The 18,923-nt window shown below is 40.6% G+C and overlaps 2 protein-coding genes across 3 annotated transcripts in view; both read left to right on the top strand.

Moving 5' to 3' along the window:
- Nucleotides 1–14,702, top strand: part of LOC143018213 (endothelin-converting enzyme 2-like) — a 70,354-nt gene extending 55,652 nt beyond the window's left edge. For both annotated transcript variants that reach the window (XM_076173421.1, XM_076173420.1), the window contains exons 14-21: nucleotides 1,053–1,162; nucleotides 2,077–2,141; nucleotides 2,581–2,700; nucleotides 5,000–5,145; nucleotides 6,498–6,600; nucleotides 8,089–8,201; nucleotides 10,655–10,722; nucleotides 13,307–14,702. In XM_076173421.1, coding sequence (XP_076029536.1) covers nucleotides 1,053–1,162; nucleotides 2,077–2,141; nucleotides 2,581–2,700; nucleotides 5,000–5,145; nucleotides 6,498–6,600; nucleotides 8,089–8,201; nucleotides 10,655–10,722; nucleotides 13,307–13,430 — 849 coding nt within the window. In that variant the 3' untranslated portion in view covers nucleotides 13,431–14,702. The remainder of the gene's footprint in view (nucleotides 1–1,052; nucleotides 1,163–2,076; nucleotides 2,142–2,580; nucleotides 2,701–4,999; nucleotides 5,146–6,497; nucleotides 6,601–8,088; nucleotides 8,202–10,654; nucleotides 10,723–13,306) is intronic.
- Nucleotides 14,703–17,340: 2,638 nt separating this feature from the next.
- Nucleotides 17,341–18,923, top strand: part of LOC143018210 (endothelin-converting enzyme 1-like) — a 38,496-nt gene continuing 36,913 nt past the window's right edge. Inside the window, exon 1 of the mRNA XM_076173412.1 lies at nucleotides 17,341–17,505. The gene's annotated coding sequence lies outside the window, so the exon portion shown is untranslated. The remainder of the gene's footprint in view (nucleotides 17,506–18,923) is intronic.

Below are 18,923 nucleotides of genomic sequence, written 5' to 3'. Positions count from 1 at the left end.
AGTTATATGAGCTTCTTCGCAGACGATGCAAAAATGTTAAAAAAAGTGAACACCGAAGAAGATTGTGAATCGCTGCAGAGTGATCTCAATAAAGTATGGGAATGTCGTAGGAAGCGGGAGATGGACTTTAGCATTAAGAAGTGTAGTATAATGGAATTTGGAAGAAAAAAAAAAGAATAGTGGGATCATATACATTGGGGGAGAAAAAAAAATTAAAAAGTGGAAAAAGAGAAAGACCTAGGAGTCATTATAATGAATCATATGTCCCCTGAGAAACATATAAAAAAAAAATTTGGAGAAACTTATAATTCAATAAGATCAATCAAAGTAGCATTTACATACCTTGACGAAGAAATGGTGAAGAAAATACTAGTCACTTTGATAAGACCAAAATTGGAGTATGCAGTGACGACGTGGTCACCAAGTGCAAAAAAATGCATAACAAAACTTGGAAGATTACAAAGAGCAATTACGAAATTGGCAGCAACGCTCTCAGAATTATCATATAAAGAGAGGCTGGCAAAACTTGAGCTACAGACATTGGAGCAAAGAAGAGAGAGAGGAGATTTGATAACTATTTATAGAATCATGAAAGGCATAAAAGATATTGATAGGATCTAATAAAAAGGGATAATAGAGATACAAGAAGACATGGAAAGAAAATCAAGAAAGACAATTATAGTAGAGACCTGAAAAGAACAACTTTCCCCTCAGGATAACAGACGTTTGGAACAGGTTAGATGAGAATGTGGTGTTTGCAAAAACGATACACGAATTTAAAAAGTCTGGATAAAACGAGATATGGAGACGGGACACCACGAGCATAGCTCTCCTTCCCGTAAAATACAACTAGGTAAATACAACTAGGTAAATACACACACACACACACACACACACACACACACACACACACACACACACACACACACACACACACACACACACACACACACACACACACACACACACACATCCTACAGTATGGCCAGATTGCCCCAACCGATTCATGAGTGGAATAGATTGTTCCATAATTTTGACTCCCTTCTTTTCAGTATACGATGGAGCCCAATCAGTTCCTGAAGAACACGGTGACATTAATGAAAAGATTCCGTGCAAATATGTACTCACTCTTCCACAACGGAACAACTTCCCCTGAGGCCATGTAAGTCCAACCCCATCTAATGAATCATGTGATTAACCAATTTGTAACCATAAAGACACTGGGGATAAAGATACAAAAGCGAGTTGGTGCTCCTGTGGCGTGAGGTCTACCACACTATATCGTGAGATCTACCTCCCGTCACTACTATAGCGTGAGGTCTACCATTTCCATACATTTATTTTATCGATAAACACATAATTTGTACATATCCCAGGAATGACTTAGATAATTGGATTTCTAATTACATTCATATTAAAGGAAGAAAGATAAAAATAAACATGTTATTATATATATTTCCATACATTTATTCTCGCGATACACACTTCTTACATCTCCTAAGAATGACACAATGAGGTTAGTTTAGGTCACGTGGACAGGTCACGTTTCTTATGTATTTAGGCAGGTCACATGTTTAATGGGTAGGTGCGGGGAGCGTCCCGGAGGAACGCGGGTCACGCGGTAGACCTCAGACTGCACTTGGGTAAGCGATATATGGCGGTAGACCTCATTTTATAGGAGCACCCTCGTGTCTCTCTTCTTTAAGTTTCTATGCCTTACTCGGGTTCGAATGCCAGACAAGTTACACCTCGAGAGGACGAGGACCAGTGTCTGCAGATTTCGAGGCCTCTTACCTCGTAAGTTGAGTGACTTCACCCAGTGTGGTTTGTGATCTAATGTCTGTAACTGATGTGACTAATCACCAGATACCGGTACCTTGATGAATATCGGAAACTTCTGCTCCACGTTCAACAATAAGGAAGAAATGTCTTCCGTAGTTTTGGGCGATCAGCTATACAGATCTTTAGAACGTCAGCGGATATCCAATTTAACAAAACTTGCTTGTTTATATTTCACGCATTTTTTTCTGCACGGTAACGTGAGAAAGTACTGACCAGTTTTCTGTGTATTTGCAGGTGGAATCAGTACGTACTGCCACAAAGTACCAGCTGCGTCTACCTCTATGCCCTCAATCACTTTGGTTAGTCATGAAATTTTCTCTTTTATCACTAAAATTTGCCACATCATTATGGTATAGAGATACCCCTCCTGCGATTTGTAATTAATTGGTTTACTAATAGGGTAGCCAACGAATGGAATAGACTTAGTAACCATGTAGTGAGCGCTGAAACTATCAGTTGTTTTAAGAAACGGTTAGACAACTTTATGGATGGGGATGACAGATGGTAATGGACATGGAGTTTCCTAGTGTAGGCCTTATGGTCCTTTGCAGTCTCCTTCATTCTTATGTTCTTATGTTCAAAGAACAGTTGGAAATGTAATATATACACCCTTCACTGAGACAAGTAGTTTTGCAATTGTAGTAGCTAAAATATCATATTATTCATGGAGGCAGTGAGGTGGTAATGGCTCTCCTAGTTGTGGCAACGAAGTAACCAACATGACATTGCTATCTACAGTGATCCCTTACGGGGCTATGAATCTTCCATTCTACAAGAAGGGATATCCTGACGTCATCAACTCAGCTGGGATCGGCTTGATGATTTCACACGAAATGATGCACGCTTTCGATTCCACAGGTGAGTGGGACCATTCGTTTCAGCCAACTCGAAATTTTATTTCCTTCCCGCTACACTGCTACTGTCTTGTTGCATCGCCTCTGACTCTGGGCAATATACGGGATACAGCTATAACCCGTCATCCACGAGGAGCTAAGAGGGTGAAAGGGTGGTGGATAGGAGTGGAATGGGTGGGAGTGGGCACGAGCCTTTTGATATGACTACCTCCCTTATAAGGGGGAAAAAGTTTTTTGTATATAGACAGATAACCACGCTGCTCTATATTTGATCAAATGGTCAAGAATTGATTTGCAAATAGAGTGGTTAATGAATGGAATAGACTTAGTAACCATGTAGTAAGCGTCGAAACTATTGGTTGTTTTAAGAGAGTTATATGGGGAGGATAGGAGGTAATTAACATGGAACTGCTTAGTGTTGGGCATGTATTCTCTTACAGTCTCCTACATTCTTTTGTTTTTCTGTTTATATTTACTCTGTCCCTCATTAGCTCGTTTCCTCTTGGCGAGAGTTTAGAAGACGAATGATTTCATGTATCTCTTGTGTTATTTGACATAAATGGAATGCACGCCTATAGCTTCTGATTTACGTGTATTCCGACTCCACATAAATACGATCGAGTCTATAAAATTCTAAAAAAAAAAAAAAATCTAGTGAAACCATTTCGTGTTCATATAAGACTTAAAGCCTAGCCAGTGTTGGACTTGTCTTACAACAGTAACAAAGAAACATCCAATAGTAAGAGGGAATGGCCAAGCCCTTCCATTGGAAAAAACCTAAAAGATCCTGGACTTTTATTTTTATATTCTTATGCCATTCACCTGATATTGAAATTCACTAAGAAGGGGGAAGATTTGTTAGCACGACGTTCTGCTTTGTTGCAGATTTATCAATTAACAAACAATTAACAAATTAACAATTAACAAATTAAATCTCTGTCCTCATATGGTGTTTATTAAGATACAGTTGTCGGCAACTGCCACTTACATACAATCTATATAAAGGCCCCGTCCGGCCAAGTACATACAATCTATACATAATAAAATAAGTCTCAAACGTTTGCTTTGGACAGCATAAGAAAGCTGTAATCACATTCTTTGAACAGTTCCTAAGAACCACAGTCGAATGTGCTTCCATAACATGATTGTCAACAATCAAGAAAACACCAAAACCATCTCAAAAAACATCAGCACACAGAAGTATAATCCTCTCTATATAGCATCACATGAAAATAATAGGTATACAGCTCTATGCAAGATCCTTTAACTTTACTCACCCAGCTTATTACAACACACAACCACAACAAAATGGGGGGAAAAATCCATACTGTATATAACCTAAACATCTGAAACAACTTTCTACCTACACCACACAGCACGTCAGTGCAAAAACACATTGTTACACAGATCACGAAAGAAACACTCGAAGACTGGTCACCAAACACCTTTCTCCATCAAACCCCTCCAAACATTAGGAAAAGAATCCTCCCTTTAGGTCCACATTCACCACGAAGACAATTCCATTTTTTTTTTTTTTTTCATCCGCCCCAGATATGGATCAAAAGGTCTCCTGTCGGCATGCTCCGCCTTTGTAATCCTTTGTAATCCTTTGTACAAAGGTAAACTTTCCCAGGTGCAACTATCACACAGACACTGAAGATAACAAAGGATTACAACGGCGGAGCATCCCGACTGGAGACCATTTGGTCCATAACTAGGTCGGATGCGAAAAAAATATACAATAATGATGAATAAATAAATAGATAGATAAATAAAAATATAATAATATAAATAATAACGAATAGAATAAACAAATAAATGCATATAGTTAAACAATAAAGAAACAGGTAGATGGTAAATAATGATGAATTGACATATAACTAATAATAAATGATAATCAAGCAAATAATAATATACAAACACAAATAATAACAAAATAAATAAACAAATGATATAGAATAAATACCAATCATACAGCATCTTGCTTAGGTGTTTATCTAAATTAATCTTAAAGCTTCGAACTGAACTACTTTGCACTGCCTCTGCAGGAAGTTTATTCCATTCATTAACTGCACAGCTGGCGAAGTTGTTTCTATCCACTTCCAAATGAAATTTATTTCTTGACAGTTTGAGATCATTGTTTCTTGTCTGATGTAAGATACCATAAGGTGGTGTAATACACAGTGGTTTGAATGATTAATCATTGAATCAATTCGGCGACTGCTGACAGTTATCTGTGAGCTGTGGATTCAAGAAAGACTTGGGGCAACGGGGTGAGTGATTGTGCCGCGTCAACTTTGCAGGTCTGAAATATGACGGGAATAGGCGTTACACACGAGACGAACTCCCAGAATTACCTATGGCCACAGCCGTCTCTGAGTGCCTCAACGAACAACTTCAGCATAACTTCTCGCTACCGACCAAAAGTGGAACGACAAACACAGTGCAGGTAAGACACTCGGCATTATCGTAAATTTAAGACTGTTTATTTCAAGTCTGAATCTTTAGGTTCATAGAGGTTGCTAGAGGTAGTATTATGGTTATGCTATATTGTGTGGTGGGATATCTTTCAAGCCCACATGGTGCATAGCCTCTGTTCACACTAGCGATTTCAACCGCGGCGGTTTAGTCACAATGGTAGTCAATGGAGGCATTCACACACAATTGCGGTGCCGCCGCGGTTTCTGCCAGTGACCCTACTGGGGATGTTTCATTTATCATTGTTTTCTTACATTGACATTTGGCAACAATGTCGAGAAATCTAATGGTCTCTTCAGTGTTGGTAGATTTCATCATAAACTATTAAAAGCGAGGTACTTTGATTTGAGTCACTTTCTTTGTGTAGAAGGCCCCTTTCACACTAGGCAACTAGTGACCGTCACTAGTGGCGGTCACTAGTTTCCTAGTGTGAAGGTCTCGGGCAACTGCAAGCAACCAGTGACTGTCACCGAGTTGTGGAATCCTTCCTCATCATCTCATTAGTCGAAAGAATGGGATCAATGGAGGAGGTGCTTCTGTTGGCTTTGCTGGTCAAGAAAAAGAGACGCTTTCGGTGACGGCAACTGCCAGTGACGGTCACTTGTTACCGGAGCGGGCAACAGCCATAGCCTGTTGCGCAACCGGGCAACCGCAGTGACGTAGTGTGAAAGGCTCAATTTAAAATAATGGTAGGCAACTAGTGACCGTCACTAGTTGCCTAGTGGGAAAGGAGCCGAAGAGAGTGTATAGGTGTACGAAACCAGAGTATTAGGATTACAGTTAGCAAGAGGACAGAATCAAGCTTTGGCAGAGTACATTGTTTTCCGATGTTAGCGCTATAGCCCAGTGGATACCGTGTCGAGCTCATAACCATGTGGTCCTGAGTTCGACTCCCGGGAACCGCTGCGTGCTTCTTGCGTAGGTTCCCGACATCTTTGGCCAGGCGGGGAGGCGACTTGAAATCGGCCTCAAAAACCCATCGGCTTGCCGCAACTGACTGGGTTTCTCACTTCCCACTTCTTGGGGGTGGGATGGTGAGTCAGACTTTTCAGTCCAGTGGGGAGCAATTTCAATTCGGCTCTCTCAAACGGCAGATGATTTCATTTACTTGGAAGAAAGTGCCTCCGACGAAAGAAGGTTATCACACTGGGCATCCACGAGCTTCACACCAGCGTCGACCGTAGAAAGTTCGTTAGAGTAAAACCAACTTCGGTTACAATATTCAAACGTTCAAATTTTCCAAATGTCAAATGATCATTCCTTCGTTTAAAACAAAGCTGAGGTAAGGAATTGTGAACCTTGAAACGTTACTTTCCGTTGCAGTTTCCTCACAACCTGCCTCTGAATGAGTTGATGGCAGACAGCGCCGCCCTTCGGCTTGCTTGGAGCACTTACAACAAGAAACACCCGGTGAAGGACACTCACGGTAAGTAGGTTTCTCTTCTCTCTACTTCCTCTCTTTCTTATCCTCTCTTTATCTCATTCACCATTCTTTCCATCCTCATCCTCCTCTTTCCCCCCTCTCCTCCTCTCTGACACTTCCCCCTCCCCTCGCCTCCCCTCATTCCCCTCCTCATCATTTTCTTCCTCCTCTTCCCTTTCTTACTACTCTTCCACTTCCTCCTCCTCCTCCTCCTCCTCCTCCTCCTCCTCCTCCTCCTCCTCCTCCTCCTCCTCCTCCTCCTCCTTATCTTTCTCATCCTCCTTATCCTCTTTTTTTTCTCATCCTCCCAATCTTCCTCTCCTCCTCCTTTCCGCCATATTTCTTCTTCCTTTCTCTTTCTTTACTTTCTTTTCATCTTCCTCTTCTTCCTCTCCTCTCCCCCTTTCCTTTCCCCTCATTTTTCTTCCCTTCCCCTCCGTTCCCTTTTCCCTCCCCTTTCCCTCTCCTTGCCTTCCACCTCTCCTTAATCTCTCCACCCCCCTGTTTACCATCCGTTTCCTCCTCTTTTATTCTTCTCCTCCCCTCTCTCCCTCTCTTTCTCTCTTCCCACCTCCCTCCTCACTCCTCTTTCCCTTTCTCTTCTCCTCCACATCTCTACACCCCTCCTCTCTTTCACCTTACCTTCTCTCCTTTTTCTTCACTCTCTCCTCCCCTCCCCCCTCTCCTATCGCAGTACTGCTAGTTACACTGAGTGAAAATATCTCGCCAGGAGTCGCTTACGTACGACCTTTGCCCTGTGTGCTTAGACTTCCAGGGCAAGCAAAAGTCACCAGAAGCTATGAAGGCTCAATTTAGTCTTCATGTATTGCGTAGTATGATCAAATATAACAGGGAACCCGAAACTAGTGTTGACCATTTTTTTTTTTATAATTGTTAACTAATGCTGCATACTTTATAGATAGGTATGGTAGGTGGTAATGGGCATGGAACTACCTAGTGTAGGCCTTATGGACTCTTGCAGTCTCCTTCATATTTATGTTTTGTGTATGAAAGGTGAGTTCCCCAGCGTTCTAGAAAAAAAAAATAGATACGGGGGGGGGGACGTGTCTGTCAGTACACTTCCCTCCTTCCGGAAGTTGATTTTTAATTTGCATATTCTCTTCTTACTCCTCTGATGTTTGGAGCCAACCCCTGAATTTCCTTTTCTTTTTCTTCGGCTCTTTTGTCACTCCGTTTCGAAGGATAAATCTCACCTTCACAATTGCTTTGAATGTGTTTCCTTTCTCTTATGCAGCGCTGTTGAACCCCCTACGCATTCAGACGACCTGCTACCCTGTCTAAGGCCATGAACAACTCTTTTATCAGTTGCTTTGAATGTGTTTCCTTTGCCTTATGCAGCGCTGTTGAACCCCGAAGCACCGGAACTACTCTCTTGCGCTCTTCAGACGAACTATTTTACCCTGGTTGGGGTTCAACCATGAACAGCTCTTTTATCAGTTGCTTTGAATGTGTTTCCTTTCCCTTATGCAGCGCTGTTGGACCCCGAAGTACCGGAACATATTACTCCCTCGCGCCCTTCAGACGAACTGCTACCCTGGCTGGGGCTTAACCATGAACAGCTCTTTTACCTTCGACTCACCCAGGTAAGTCCTCTCTCAAAAGCTCAGAAGTCTCTAGCTAAGGGGCGTTAAAGGACCCGAGATTTTTCAAAAGTGAATGAAATCGTCAGGCGTTGGTCCTTGAAAACGTTGAAGTTGCTCCGATGATCTTTATATTAGTGTTTGATGCACTGAGATGTTATGACACATTCACATTGTTCGTGAGGATCAATAGGCCCTATTGGTTGGTCTATAAAGATAGTATATCGTAATGTACTACTAATTTTCTCTTTATAGAGGGGTTCGTTTCCTGAACAAGAATAGCATAAGTCTTACATACCAATTGAAAAACGCTGCAGCAAATACAGAACGTTGATGTCTTCAATTTTGTCAAGCGAAAACAGAAATTACCTTAACCATGCCATCACGTATAGAATATTGTCGGTCTTAATGTCATTAAGTTCAGAATGAATATCTCACCTGTTATCTGATATATAAATATATATATATATATATATATATATATATATATATATATATATATATATATATACATATAAATATATATATATATATATATATATATATATATGTATATACACGACATCTTGACAGGTTGTGAGAGAGGCAGAGGGGAAAACACACAAATAGAACGAGAGTTTATTCTTTAACTAGTTTCGCACTATGTTGCTTCTTCTTATATGTATATCTTAGCTTAATGTTGTTAAATCTGTTTGTGGTCTAAGAATGATGGAACAAGACTCACTTGAGTTTATGCCCTCGGGGAAAAAATGAGTAAACTTGTTTTCTTCAAAAGCCTGTTTATTTTCAAATTTCGGAATTGGCTCTACAACTCTTGCCTGAACTTATTCCACCATCTTACTGTCTAAGGAAATAGGCAAGAACTAGTTTACTAATAGTGGTTAACGTTTGGAATAGTAACAATTTAGTGAGCGTTGAAACTATTGATTAGGAAAATTCGTAGATGAGAATGATAGGTGGTAATGGACAATGAACTACCCAGTGTAGGCCTTATGGTCTCTTACAGTCTCCTTCATTCTTATGTTCTTATGTTTAATCAAAACTCCCCTTATGCTACACATAGTCACCATCAGGTCACTCAGATTTCTTTCATCGAAACCTCCCATCTGTTGGGTTATCCTTTACCCTCCACACGTGGCTGCAGTGTTAGCTTACTACACAATGGGGAAGGTACACTTCAGTGAGAGAATGGAATTATTCAAACTCTAATTCTCTCGGAGCTGTTTATTAAATATATAATGTGAGGTATACACGATTAAATCCGCTGTCTTGGCAGTGAAGCATAATTCTTTATCCAAGAAGGACAGAATACAGCGTTTAATAGCGTTAACATTAATTAGGCTTATATAATACAATTTAAACTTTATAGAATAATAGTATTAATATTCATATATATTTACAAAAATATATGAGAGACATAACAGTATTAATAATGTTATATTTCTATAATCTAAGTTCTAGCGGAGTGACAATATTGATAAAGAAAATTACTTATGGTACGTGAATTCTACAGAGATAGAATACAGCATTTAATAGCGTTAACATTAATTAGGCTTATATAATACAATTTAAGCTTTGTAGAATAATAGTATTAATATTTATAGACATTTACAAAAGGATATGAGAGACGTAACAGTATCAATAATGTTATATTTCTATAATCTAAGTTCTAGCGGGGTGACAATATTAATCAAGAAAATGACTTATGGTACGTGAATTCTACGGAGAAAGAACCTTCAAGGCATAACCTTGCTATATGGCTACATGCCCTCTACCAGCCACGATTCACCCTATCCCAAGAATCCTTAAACTGAAAGTTATATATACGAGAACGCTCGCTGGCCGAGCGGGTTAAGAGCGTCTCTACTTGCGACGTAGGTCGAGGTGACGGCGGCGCGAACCCTTCCACCAGCGAGTTGGACCAAAGGCATGGTTCATTAAATTCCACACTACAAAGTCCTCTGTGAGGGGCACCGTCCATCGAACAACTCTAGTCATGTTCAGTGGCTTCTTCACCAATTGCATCCTTTCGATGGAAATCTTCAACAGATCCATATACACACCAGGAGAATTAGCTAAGCTATGAGCACAAACCAAATTGTACACGGCTTTTAGGCTAGATATGATAAAAAAAAAAATAGAGAATAGGGACGGGAGTCAAGGAGCAATGCTCCTAACCTGTATACTACAATTAGGTAAATACAATTAGGTGAATACATGGACACGATAGACTCCAGTAATTCTCTGAGGAAATACGTATCTAATATATATATATAGATGAGCATATAGTCTATACGGTGAGCACTTTATAGTCACACCTCTAAGGGAATCTAAGACTTTTCTACTCTAAAGGATAAATACTCCCTGTCCCTCCACCCTCCTCCATCTCAGTTTTGGTAACTAACTCTAACTCTAACTTTGGACACTAACTCTACTCCCCCCTGCACCTCTTCCAGAACCAGTGTGAAGAACCCCGGACACTCCTGGCCATTATGGAAAGACCACACATCCCAGCATCAGTCAAGTAAGTCACAAATCCTGTGTTCAAGACAAACTTCTGGTACTTTTCCTCCCCACCCTCTGGTCACCTGGGGAGGTAGTTTCGTATCTAGACAACAACAGGTCAGCCCACTCGCAACACGAAGAGAAAAAGCGCGCAAGCTTACTCCAATCACAACGCTTAGACAAAATTAATTCATCGGTTGAGTCAGCTGACTGTCGCATCTCATGATGTTATAAAAATTAATTTTCTTTTTAAAAAATGGACGGGCCTGTTGTTGTTCAGAACCTTCTCAAGAAATAGAATCTTTTACTCGTAAACCCTTTCCTTGAGCATTGGTACTCCACTCTTCATCTAGTAGATATCTTTATTGTTGAGTTACGATGGACCATGCACAACACTTATCAAAGGAGTGAAACTGTTAGTGTCTCAGAGTGGGATCTTTCAAACCTCAAGACTATGAGATTCTGTTCAGGAGGTAAGCTTGGAGCCTCTTCAACCCATCATGACTAGTTGCGACGGAGGTCGAGGTGACAGTGGTTCAAATCCTGCCGCCAGCGAGTTGGACCAAGGACATGGTTCATTAAATTCCACGATGCAAAGAACTCTGTAAAGGGTACTGTCCTAGCCTCCTGATGAGGGAGTTTAGCCTAAATGGGGTCTTGATTAGTTAAAGTCCATTTGATGTAAGTCTATCCCTTAACGAAGTAAAAGACCTTAGAATTAATGAGGACGAAAATCCAGATGACGCCACTGCAGTGGATTGGTTGAAACGTTTGAGAAGAGATGGTGAGTATGCCGTGCTGTTGAATGTCCCACTCGGCGGAACCCAAGAATTTTGTTTTTGTATGTTTCGAATCTGTACACAAGTGTTGTCATCTTACATAAGTATTCGGGCTAACACAGAGAATCTCTTTCGTCAAACTGAAAGATTGATCGTCCCTTCATCGATACAAGACCATGCTGTGAAATCAGAGTCCTGTTTACAAACGTTCCAAGGATCAAGACTGGTGGGAAATCCAGATAAAAAAGTTCATTAACCTCATAGATATGTCTTTCCACAGTGGAAATATATTAACAAAACACTTTAGCAAAAACAATAAGACTAATTTTAAAGGGAATTGATTTCACGTTTGTACCGATTCATTGGAAAATCGTTCGACGAGTGTATCTCCTGCAATATGAGAAAAGTTTTAAACTCTAAGAGTTATGGATATTGCCCTAAATCGGTGGTTCTTAACCTTTTTCAGTGCCCTTAGTACCCCTTGATATTTCAGAAAAAATCCTCGTACCCCCATCCAATACAAATACAATGCAAACCTATGAAAAGATAGTGATACAAGCCTTCCTTTGATTTCTCATTGTAAATATACAGTACCACTGCACTGGTTATCATTGTCTCGTACTCCCCCAGGGGTTCAATGTTTCATACCTCTTGGGGGTACAGGAACCCCGGGTTAAGACCCACTACCCTAAATGATGATGAGTCTCCAAAACCAATCTCGATGTCCCCAGGGCTCCGGTGGGGTTATCACACTGGGCTATTGTTACTTCCATATCCTACGTCCAACCTCCATTTGAATAACTAGAATATAACTTTGCTTGCACAAATCTAGACCTCTATAAGAACATTCGTATAGGGTTACAATCTTAGTTCATCATTGAGCTTTGGTATATATATATATATATATATATATATATATATATATATATATATATATATATATATATATATATATATATACATATATATATACTGTATATATGGAGTTTGAAAAATAGAATATCATTACCGAAGTCGTTTTTACTCAAACGAACTCTCAGTTGTTGGCGCTGGTGAAGCCGCCCGTGGAAGCCCAGTGTGATAACCCTTAAGTAACTGCGGTGGCGACTTAGGCTTAGAGATGAGTGTGCTGTATAAGCTTGATAGAAAGGGTTACTATAAACTTCAGACTGTGTGTACCGTATTAGCCTAAGGTCAAACTGAGGCCCAGGCGACACAGAAGCTACAGCTCAGACCAGAAGCAGACTTTTTGTTGCTGAATTGAAGTACAGTTTGAACTTCTCTCTCCCTTGAGAAGTTTCCAGGTGCACTCCCTCAGCATTTAAAGGGAGAGAGAAGTTCAAACTGTACTTTCAGTTCAGCAACAGGAAGTCTGCATTTCCTCTGTGCTGCGTCGCCTGCGTCACCTGTGTCGCCTGCGTCGCCTGTGTCGCCTGAGTCGTCTGTGTCGCCTGCGTCACCTGTGTTGCCTGTGTCGCCTGCGTCGTCTGTGTAGCCTGCGTCGTCTGTGTAGCCTGCGTCACCTGTGTCGCCTGCGTCACCTGCGTCGCCTGTGTCGCCTGTGTCTCAGTTTAGGGTTAGGCTTGGTGTGGACCTGTGTCTGCGTCACCGGTCAACAGGGAGAAGGGTGTTTGTGGGACCAGTTTCCGGTTGCCCGCACTTTATCCGAAAAGACTGTAAAAAGAAAATTGTTGAAGTTGACAAAAAGTGGAGAGACTGATTTCCAGACACTTTAGGACTGTTGTCGTAGGTGGAGATCTACAGACAAAAGACCTCTTGTCCTTCGAGAGTACTAACATTCAGTGACTCCTTTTTTCCTTTCAGGATCAATATGCTCCTCCGTAACGATCCTTACTTCAGTGAAGCCTTCCAATGCTCCATCAATCCCAGAATGACCCCTGAGCCTTGCATTTACACTTTTGAGAAATATACAGACCTGGAACATTAGGGTAGTGTAGAAACACGTACACATGCATGTACGCACACAAGATATAGGTTAAGTTGGAACTGTACATGATTTTGAGTCAAGGTATATTAGAAAATTTGAGAATTGGAGAAAAGACCCAACAAGCGTTGTTCCATTTCTGTGTACTACAATTAGGCAAACACACACAGACACACACACACACACACACACAGACACACACACACACACACACACACACACACACACACACACACACACACACACACACACACACACACACACACACACACACACACACACACACACACACACACACATCCATGAAGTGGGTAGCGTTCCTGCCTCGATTGTGGGAAGTTCGAGTTTGGTCCCCTGGAAGTGTCAAGCAATTATTGGAGTTGCACCTTCAAGGCTCACCAACTTCTTCTGCAACGGCGGGCATCAGAAGAGCACGACATATGTGTCATATGAGGCGTTCAGAAACAGAGGGGCATCCCCGCCACTGGTATCGAATTGAGTACTGATATGTATATACATACATACATGCATATATATATATATATATATATATATATATATATATATATATATATATATATATATAAATATATATATATATATATATATATATATATGAGGACTAAGTTAATTACACAGGTTTCATCGTCCGTTCAAAACAACAGCTATTGATTGCAGAGTAGGACTTTTGGGTCAGATTTTTTGAAGGATGATAAAAATCTAATGTTTTGAATAAGAAATACGAGTATGTTCTCCTTTGTGAAGAGAGGGTGTATACATATATAGCCAAAATATTTTGATTTATCTATAATGGATTTATAACATTTTCTTGATTTTTATTTGTTCCTGTGTGTGTGTATGTGTGTATGTGTGTGTGTGTGTATGTAATGATAATAATGATATAAGGTTTTTTGGGTATAGCAGTATTACTGTTGATAATATACAGCCTACAGAATTATGAAATTATAAAATATAACAGTATAAAGATGTATGTATGTATGTATGTATGCGTGTATGTATGTATGCATGTCTGTATGTAAGTGTGTGTGCGTGTGCATGCGTGTGTGTGTGTGTGTGTGTTGTGTATTTGTGTGTATGTGTTTTGTATTTTTTCTTGTTTGAAGTAAATTTGTCTTCTGTTGTAACCAAAGATAGGCATTGTATCTCTCTAGCACATGTATTTTCTTTCTTTAGTTTTTCCCTCTCTTACCTCTTGACTGGTATGTATATCCCACTGCTTGTACATTTTTCTTGAATAAAAAGATTGATACCAAACATTTTGTGAATCATTTTCATCTCCCGCGGTTGTTACGAGGCAGTGTGAGGCAAGCAACAAAACCCTGCGCAAGGCGGTCCAAAGAAAACGGGCTCGGGGAGGATAATTCCTACGGCATCGGTCTCCCGAGATAGGTGTCTGTGTGTCTGCGATTCACCATGGTCTTGGATCACTTGTTCGACTCGTGATCGACAGCTATTTCCCTTCCGGAAGAGAGCTCAGAGCTCATGTATGACCAATCTATGGGTAATGCTGTGACCTTACACGCACACCCAACTCCCCACCCACGAGAGTTGGAGTAACGACCCACAGCGCAGTGATACTGAAATTATTTCAGCCCTGGGCGGGATTCAAATGCATACCGCCGTAGATATCATCCTCTGTCTCTTTATAACTACAGTTGAGTCACTATATCCATATGTAGACGTTATTAGTGTATCAGAATTCACAAATAAAGTAGTGTTCCCTCTAAGAAGTATGAAACGAGGAAAAACATCTAGGGAAGATGGCGTGTCGATAGATTCTCTGACAGACACAAGAAAGTCATCATAGATTAGCTCAGTGAATATGTCGAGAAAGTGTTCCTGGAACATGGTGCAATGCTGATGTGGTTTATTGTAATTTGATTCACAAGACGGGGGACCAAGAATACCTTGGTCACCATTACCTATATATATATATATATATATATATATATATATATATATATATATATATATATATATATATATATATATATATATATATATATATATATATATATATATATATATATATATATATATATATATATATTACAATATTCTCACAAATAGACAATTTTTAGATGAAAAACAGCTGAAAGAATGGTCAGGCTTTAGAAGCGAATGCTCGACTGTAGACCAATTGCAGACAATGACTAAAATAACAGAAAAAATGACAAAATGCAGCAACTCTATGTCTCTATTCTCTATGTCCAGCTTTTGTAAATTACGAAAAGAATTCGACCCGGTGGAACAAATGGTAATACTAAATTCTATACGTTTACACGTTGTGAAAAAAAAACATATAAGTTTTCTAGAGAACATTTATGGTACCACAGAAATTCGACTACATAAAGAAAAAATATCGATAAAGGAGTAAGGTAAGGCGATACAATCTCATTTGAGCATTTTACAGCTTGCCTGGTCTACAGGACCGGGATTACCTGCTTATAGGCTCTAGGTCCAACTCACCAGTGGGTTCCCAAATTTATAGAAATATAACATGTTTCAGTGCCTAGTACAGCTAAGAGAGATTAAACCTATTTGAATGTTTGACACATTATTGGGATGTTCTTACGGAAATATAGAATATCGTAACCGAAGTAGTTTCTCCTCAAACGGAGTAGCAAAAGCAAGTAGCTTGCTAGCCGAGTGTGCCGCCACCGTAACCCTCTCATTGGTAGATGCCACTCTTCCATGTATCTTGTCCGCCGTCGGTGCCAGACTGTTTGCCTCATCTCATGAGCGACTAGCGACAGTATCGGCGACAGTCTGCGATCCAAGTGAAGTTATGAAACAGCTTATCATTTTTCCTCGCCAGCCTTCTACTCCTCCTCTTTGCTCTATGGACCATGGGCTACCTAGGAGAGATTACTCGTTCGCGCGGGATCGGTAGTTGTAGGAGGGGAAGAGATGTCTGTATGAAAGTGAAAAGATAGTTGTGTATAAAAGAGGGCTATTGCCACCGGGCGATTTTTAGGGATATTCATTGTGTGGGGTCGTGGGCTTTGGAGGAATGGGCAGAAGACTTGGGGGTTGGAGGCTGGGATCAAAGTTAGAAAATGACTAGGAGGCTTAGTCGTATGGAAAGATAGAGAAGTTGGAAATGAATTTAGTGGTAGGTAAACTGAAATGAGAAGATGCAGCACGAGAGAAAGCTAGAAATGAAAATAATTTCAGCAGAAGGAAAAGTTGATGTAGATGTTTGTGCATGTAGATGTGCCTTTGTTTGCGATATGCTTGTGGTCTCTCTTGGATACACAAGATGGTTAGCGAGCACTTTCGCGCGATTTTCAGCTGTTGGCAACTTAGTCGTCTTATCACTTAGTACAGTAGAAGTTTATTTTGTATTTCTCTACCGTGCATCCCTTGCACTAAAATCTAACGAATAAATTGTGCTCTATGTGGTTGGTTTATTTGTGTGTTCGACTTATGAATAAAATCATACTTGATCGAAATGCGTTTTTTCTGGAACTAGTCTGGGAACCACTGCCCTGGTCCTTTCCTCTCTTCTCTTGTCTTTGCCCCTTTCCTCGCTTCTTCCCACAATCCCGCTTTCCTTCTACCCCGTTTTCTTTCTTCCCGCCCTCACCTCACATTCTCCATTCCATTTCTCCCCTTCGTATCTTCTCATCAATTTCTCTTTGACTTTTTTTTTCTTCTGTCCTCCTCTTCTCTTCTCCTCTCATTCTATTTCCCTTCTTCCCATTTTTTCTCCTCATCTTTCTTCTTCTCGTCGAACTTCACCACAGTTCCTTCCTTCATCATCTTTCGTTTTCTTTTTCTTTATTCACGATCTCTCCTTTCCCCTCTCCCTCCTCCCTCCACTTTCCCTCGAGTTCTCCATTACGTCACTCTTAAGCCGAGAACCTTTGGGCTCATAGGGGTCCCGAAGTTTCCGACCACGGTGTGATGGCGAAGGGAAATCCTCTGTCACTCCCCGAGCAGTCACTGTGGTCGTTCTGACGTTAGTGGTCCTAAAGAGACGCCAGGAGCTGGGCATAAGCCCCTTTCTGTAATCCTACTGTTCTCATTCTCAACCACGTCCAAGAATCTACAGGTAAGTGCAGTGTTTATATAAGCACTTTTGTCGGTTCCGTGCGCGCGCGTGCCCACACGCACACACGCTTACACACACACACACACACACACACACACACACACACACACACACACACACACACACACACACACACACACACACACACACACACACACACACACACACACACACACACACACACACACACACACATACACACACACACACATACACACATACACTCATTTTAAGTTGAAACTGTGTACTCTAATATATACCGGTACTGGATTACTCGCTTAAGGTACATTTGCTTGGTGCGATTATCGCTCAAGGATGATCGTCAAACTATTGTCTAGAGCATTATTTTTTTTTCTTTTTTTTTTTAATGATGGGGCTGTTTTGGTTCTTCGAGCTGAAAAAAAAGAGCTGCAAACTACGAGGCTGATAATTCTAACCGAATCTGCCAACGCGTTCACCCAAATATGATGTCAGGAGGTATAATGATGCGCCTTACCCTAGCAAAACGTACTTTTAGAATGCACCATACCTTCTGATATAATACTATATTATACTAAACAGTGTAGTAGACATGCACACTGTAAGCTATACTTTGTCGCAATGGACAATAAACGTTCCTTAAGCGCCAGTCACACTGTCACGATTCTCGTCAAATGTGAATTTGAAAAGCTTGAGGACAACTTCGCTTGTAGTGTTCTAGACGTTCCTAGACGTTCAACAATGTGTCTAACATTCGTATTCTAGGTTTAACTTCTCTTAGTTCGTCACTCAGCTTCTCAATCTATGACGCAAAAGTGATTTGACATTTGGAGTTTCGAAAAAAAAAAAAATAGAAAAATGTAAGCGAAGTCGTTTCTACCCAAACGAACGCACTTGAGTCGTACTGGTGTGACGGGGATTTGCAAACGGGCGCTCGCCTCCGCCGTCGCCACTCACTAAAGTTAATGAAAATATTTGATTCCCCCTTTCCTTTATGGCTGGAGTCACTTGTTTGTGTCCTGATTGGTCAAATTTAGAGCACCGAATGGCTATACACAGAATCGTAATGACAGGTCGAGTTTCGAATGGAGATTGCACACACAGACCACCCCTCCCCTAACCCAATCTCCCAGCGCGCGCGTACACACACACACACACACACACACACACACACACACACACACACACACACACACACACACACACACACACACACACACACACACACACACACACACACACACACACACACACACACACACACACACACACACACACACACACACACACACTTTTTATGTCACAGGTGCATTATCTTGAAATTTGAAATATTAATCACAGCAGAGGGAGCTATATATTTTTTACTATTATTGCTTATTAATGTTTATCAACAAGGATTGATTTAATCATGTATTTTGATGAGAAGGATGTTTGCTGTT

Source organism: Oratosquilla oratoria, chromosome 34 (genome assembly GCF_046742065.1).
Source record: "Oratosquilla oratoria isolate Oo_2021 chromosome 34, ASM4674206v1, whole genome shotgun sequence".
NCBI lineage: Eukaryota > Metazoa > Arthropoda > Malacostraca > Stomatopoda > Squillidae > Oratosquilla > Oratosquilla oratoria.
This window is presented reverse-complemented; position numbering and strand designations above follow the sequence as displayed.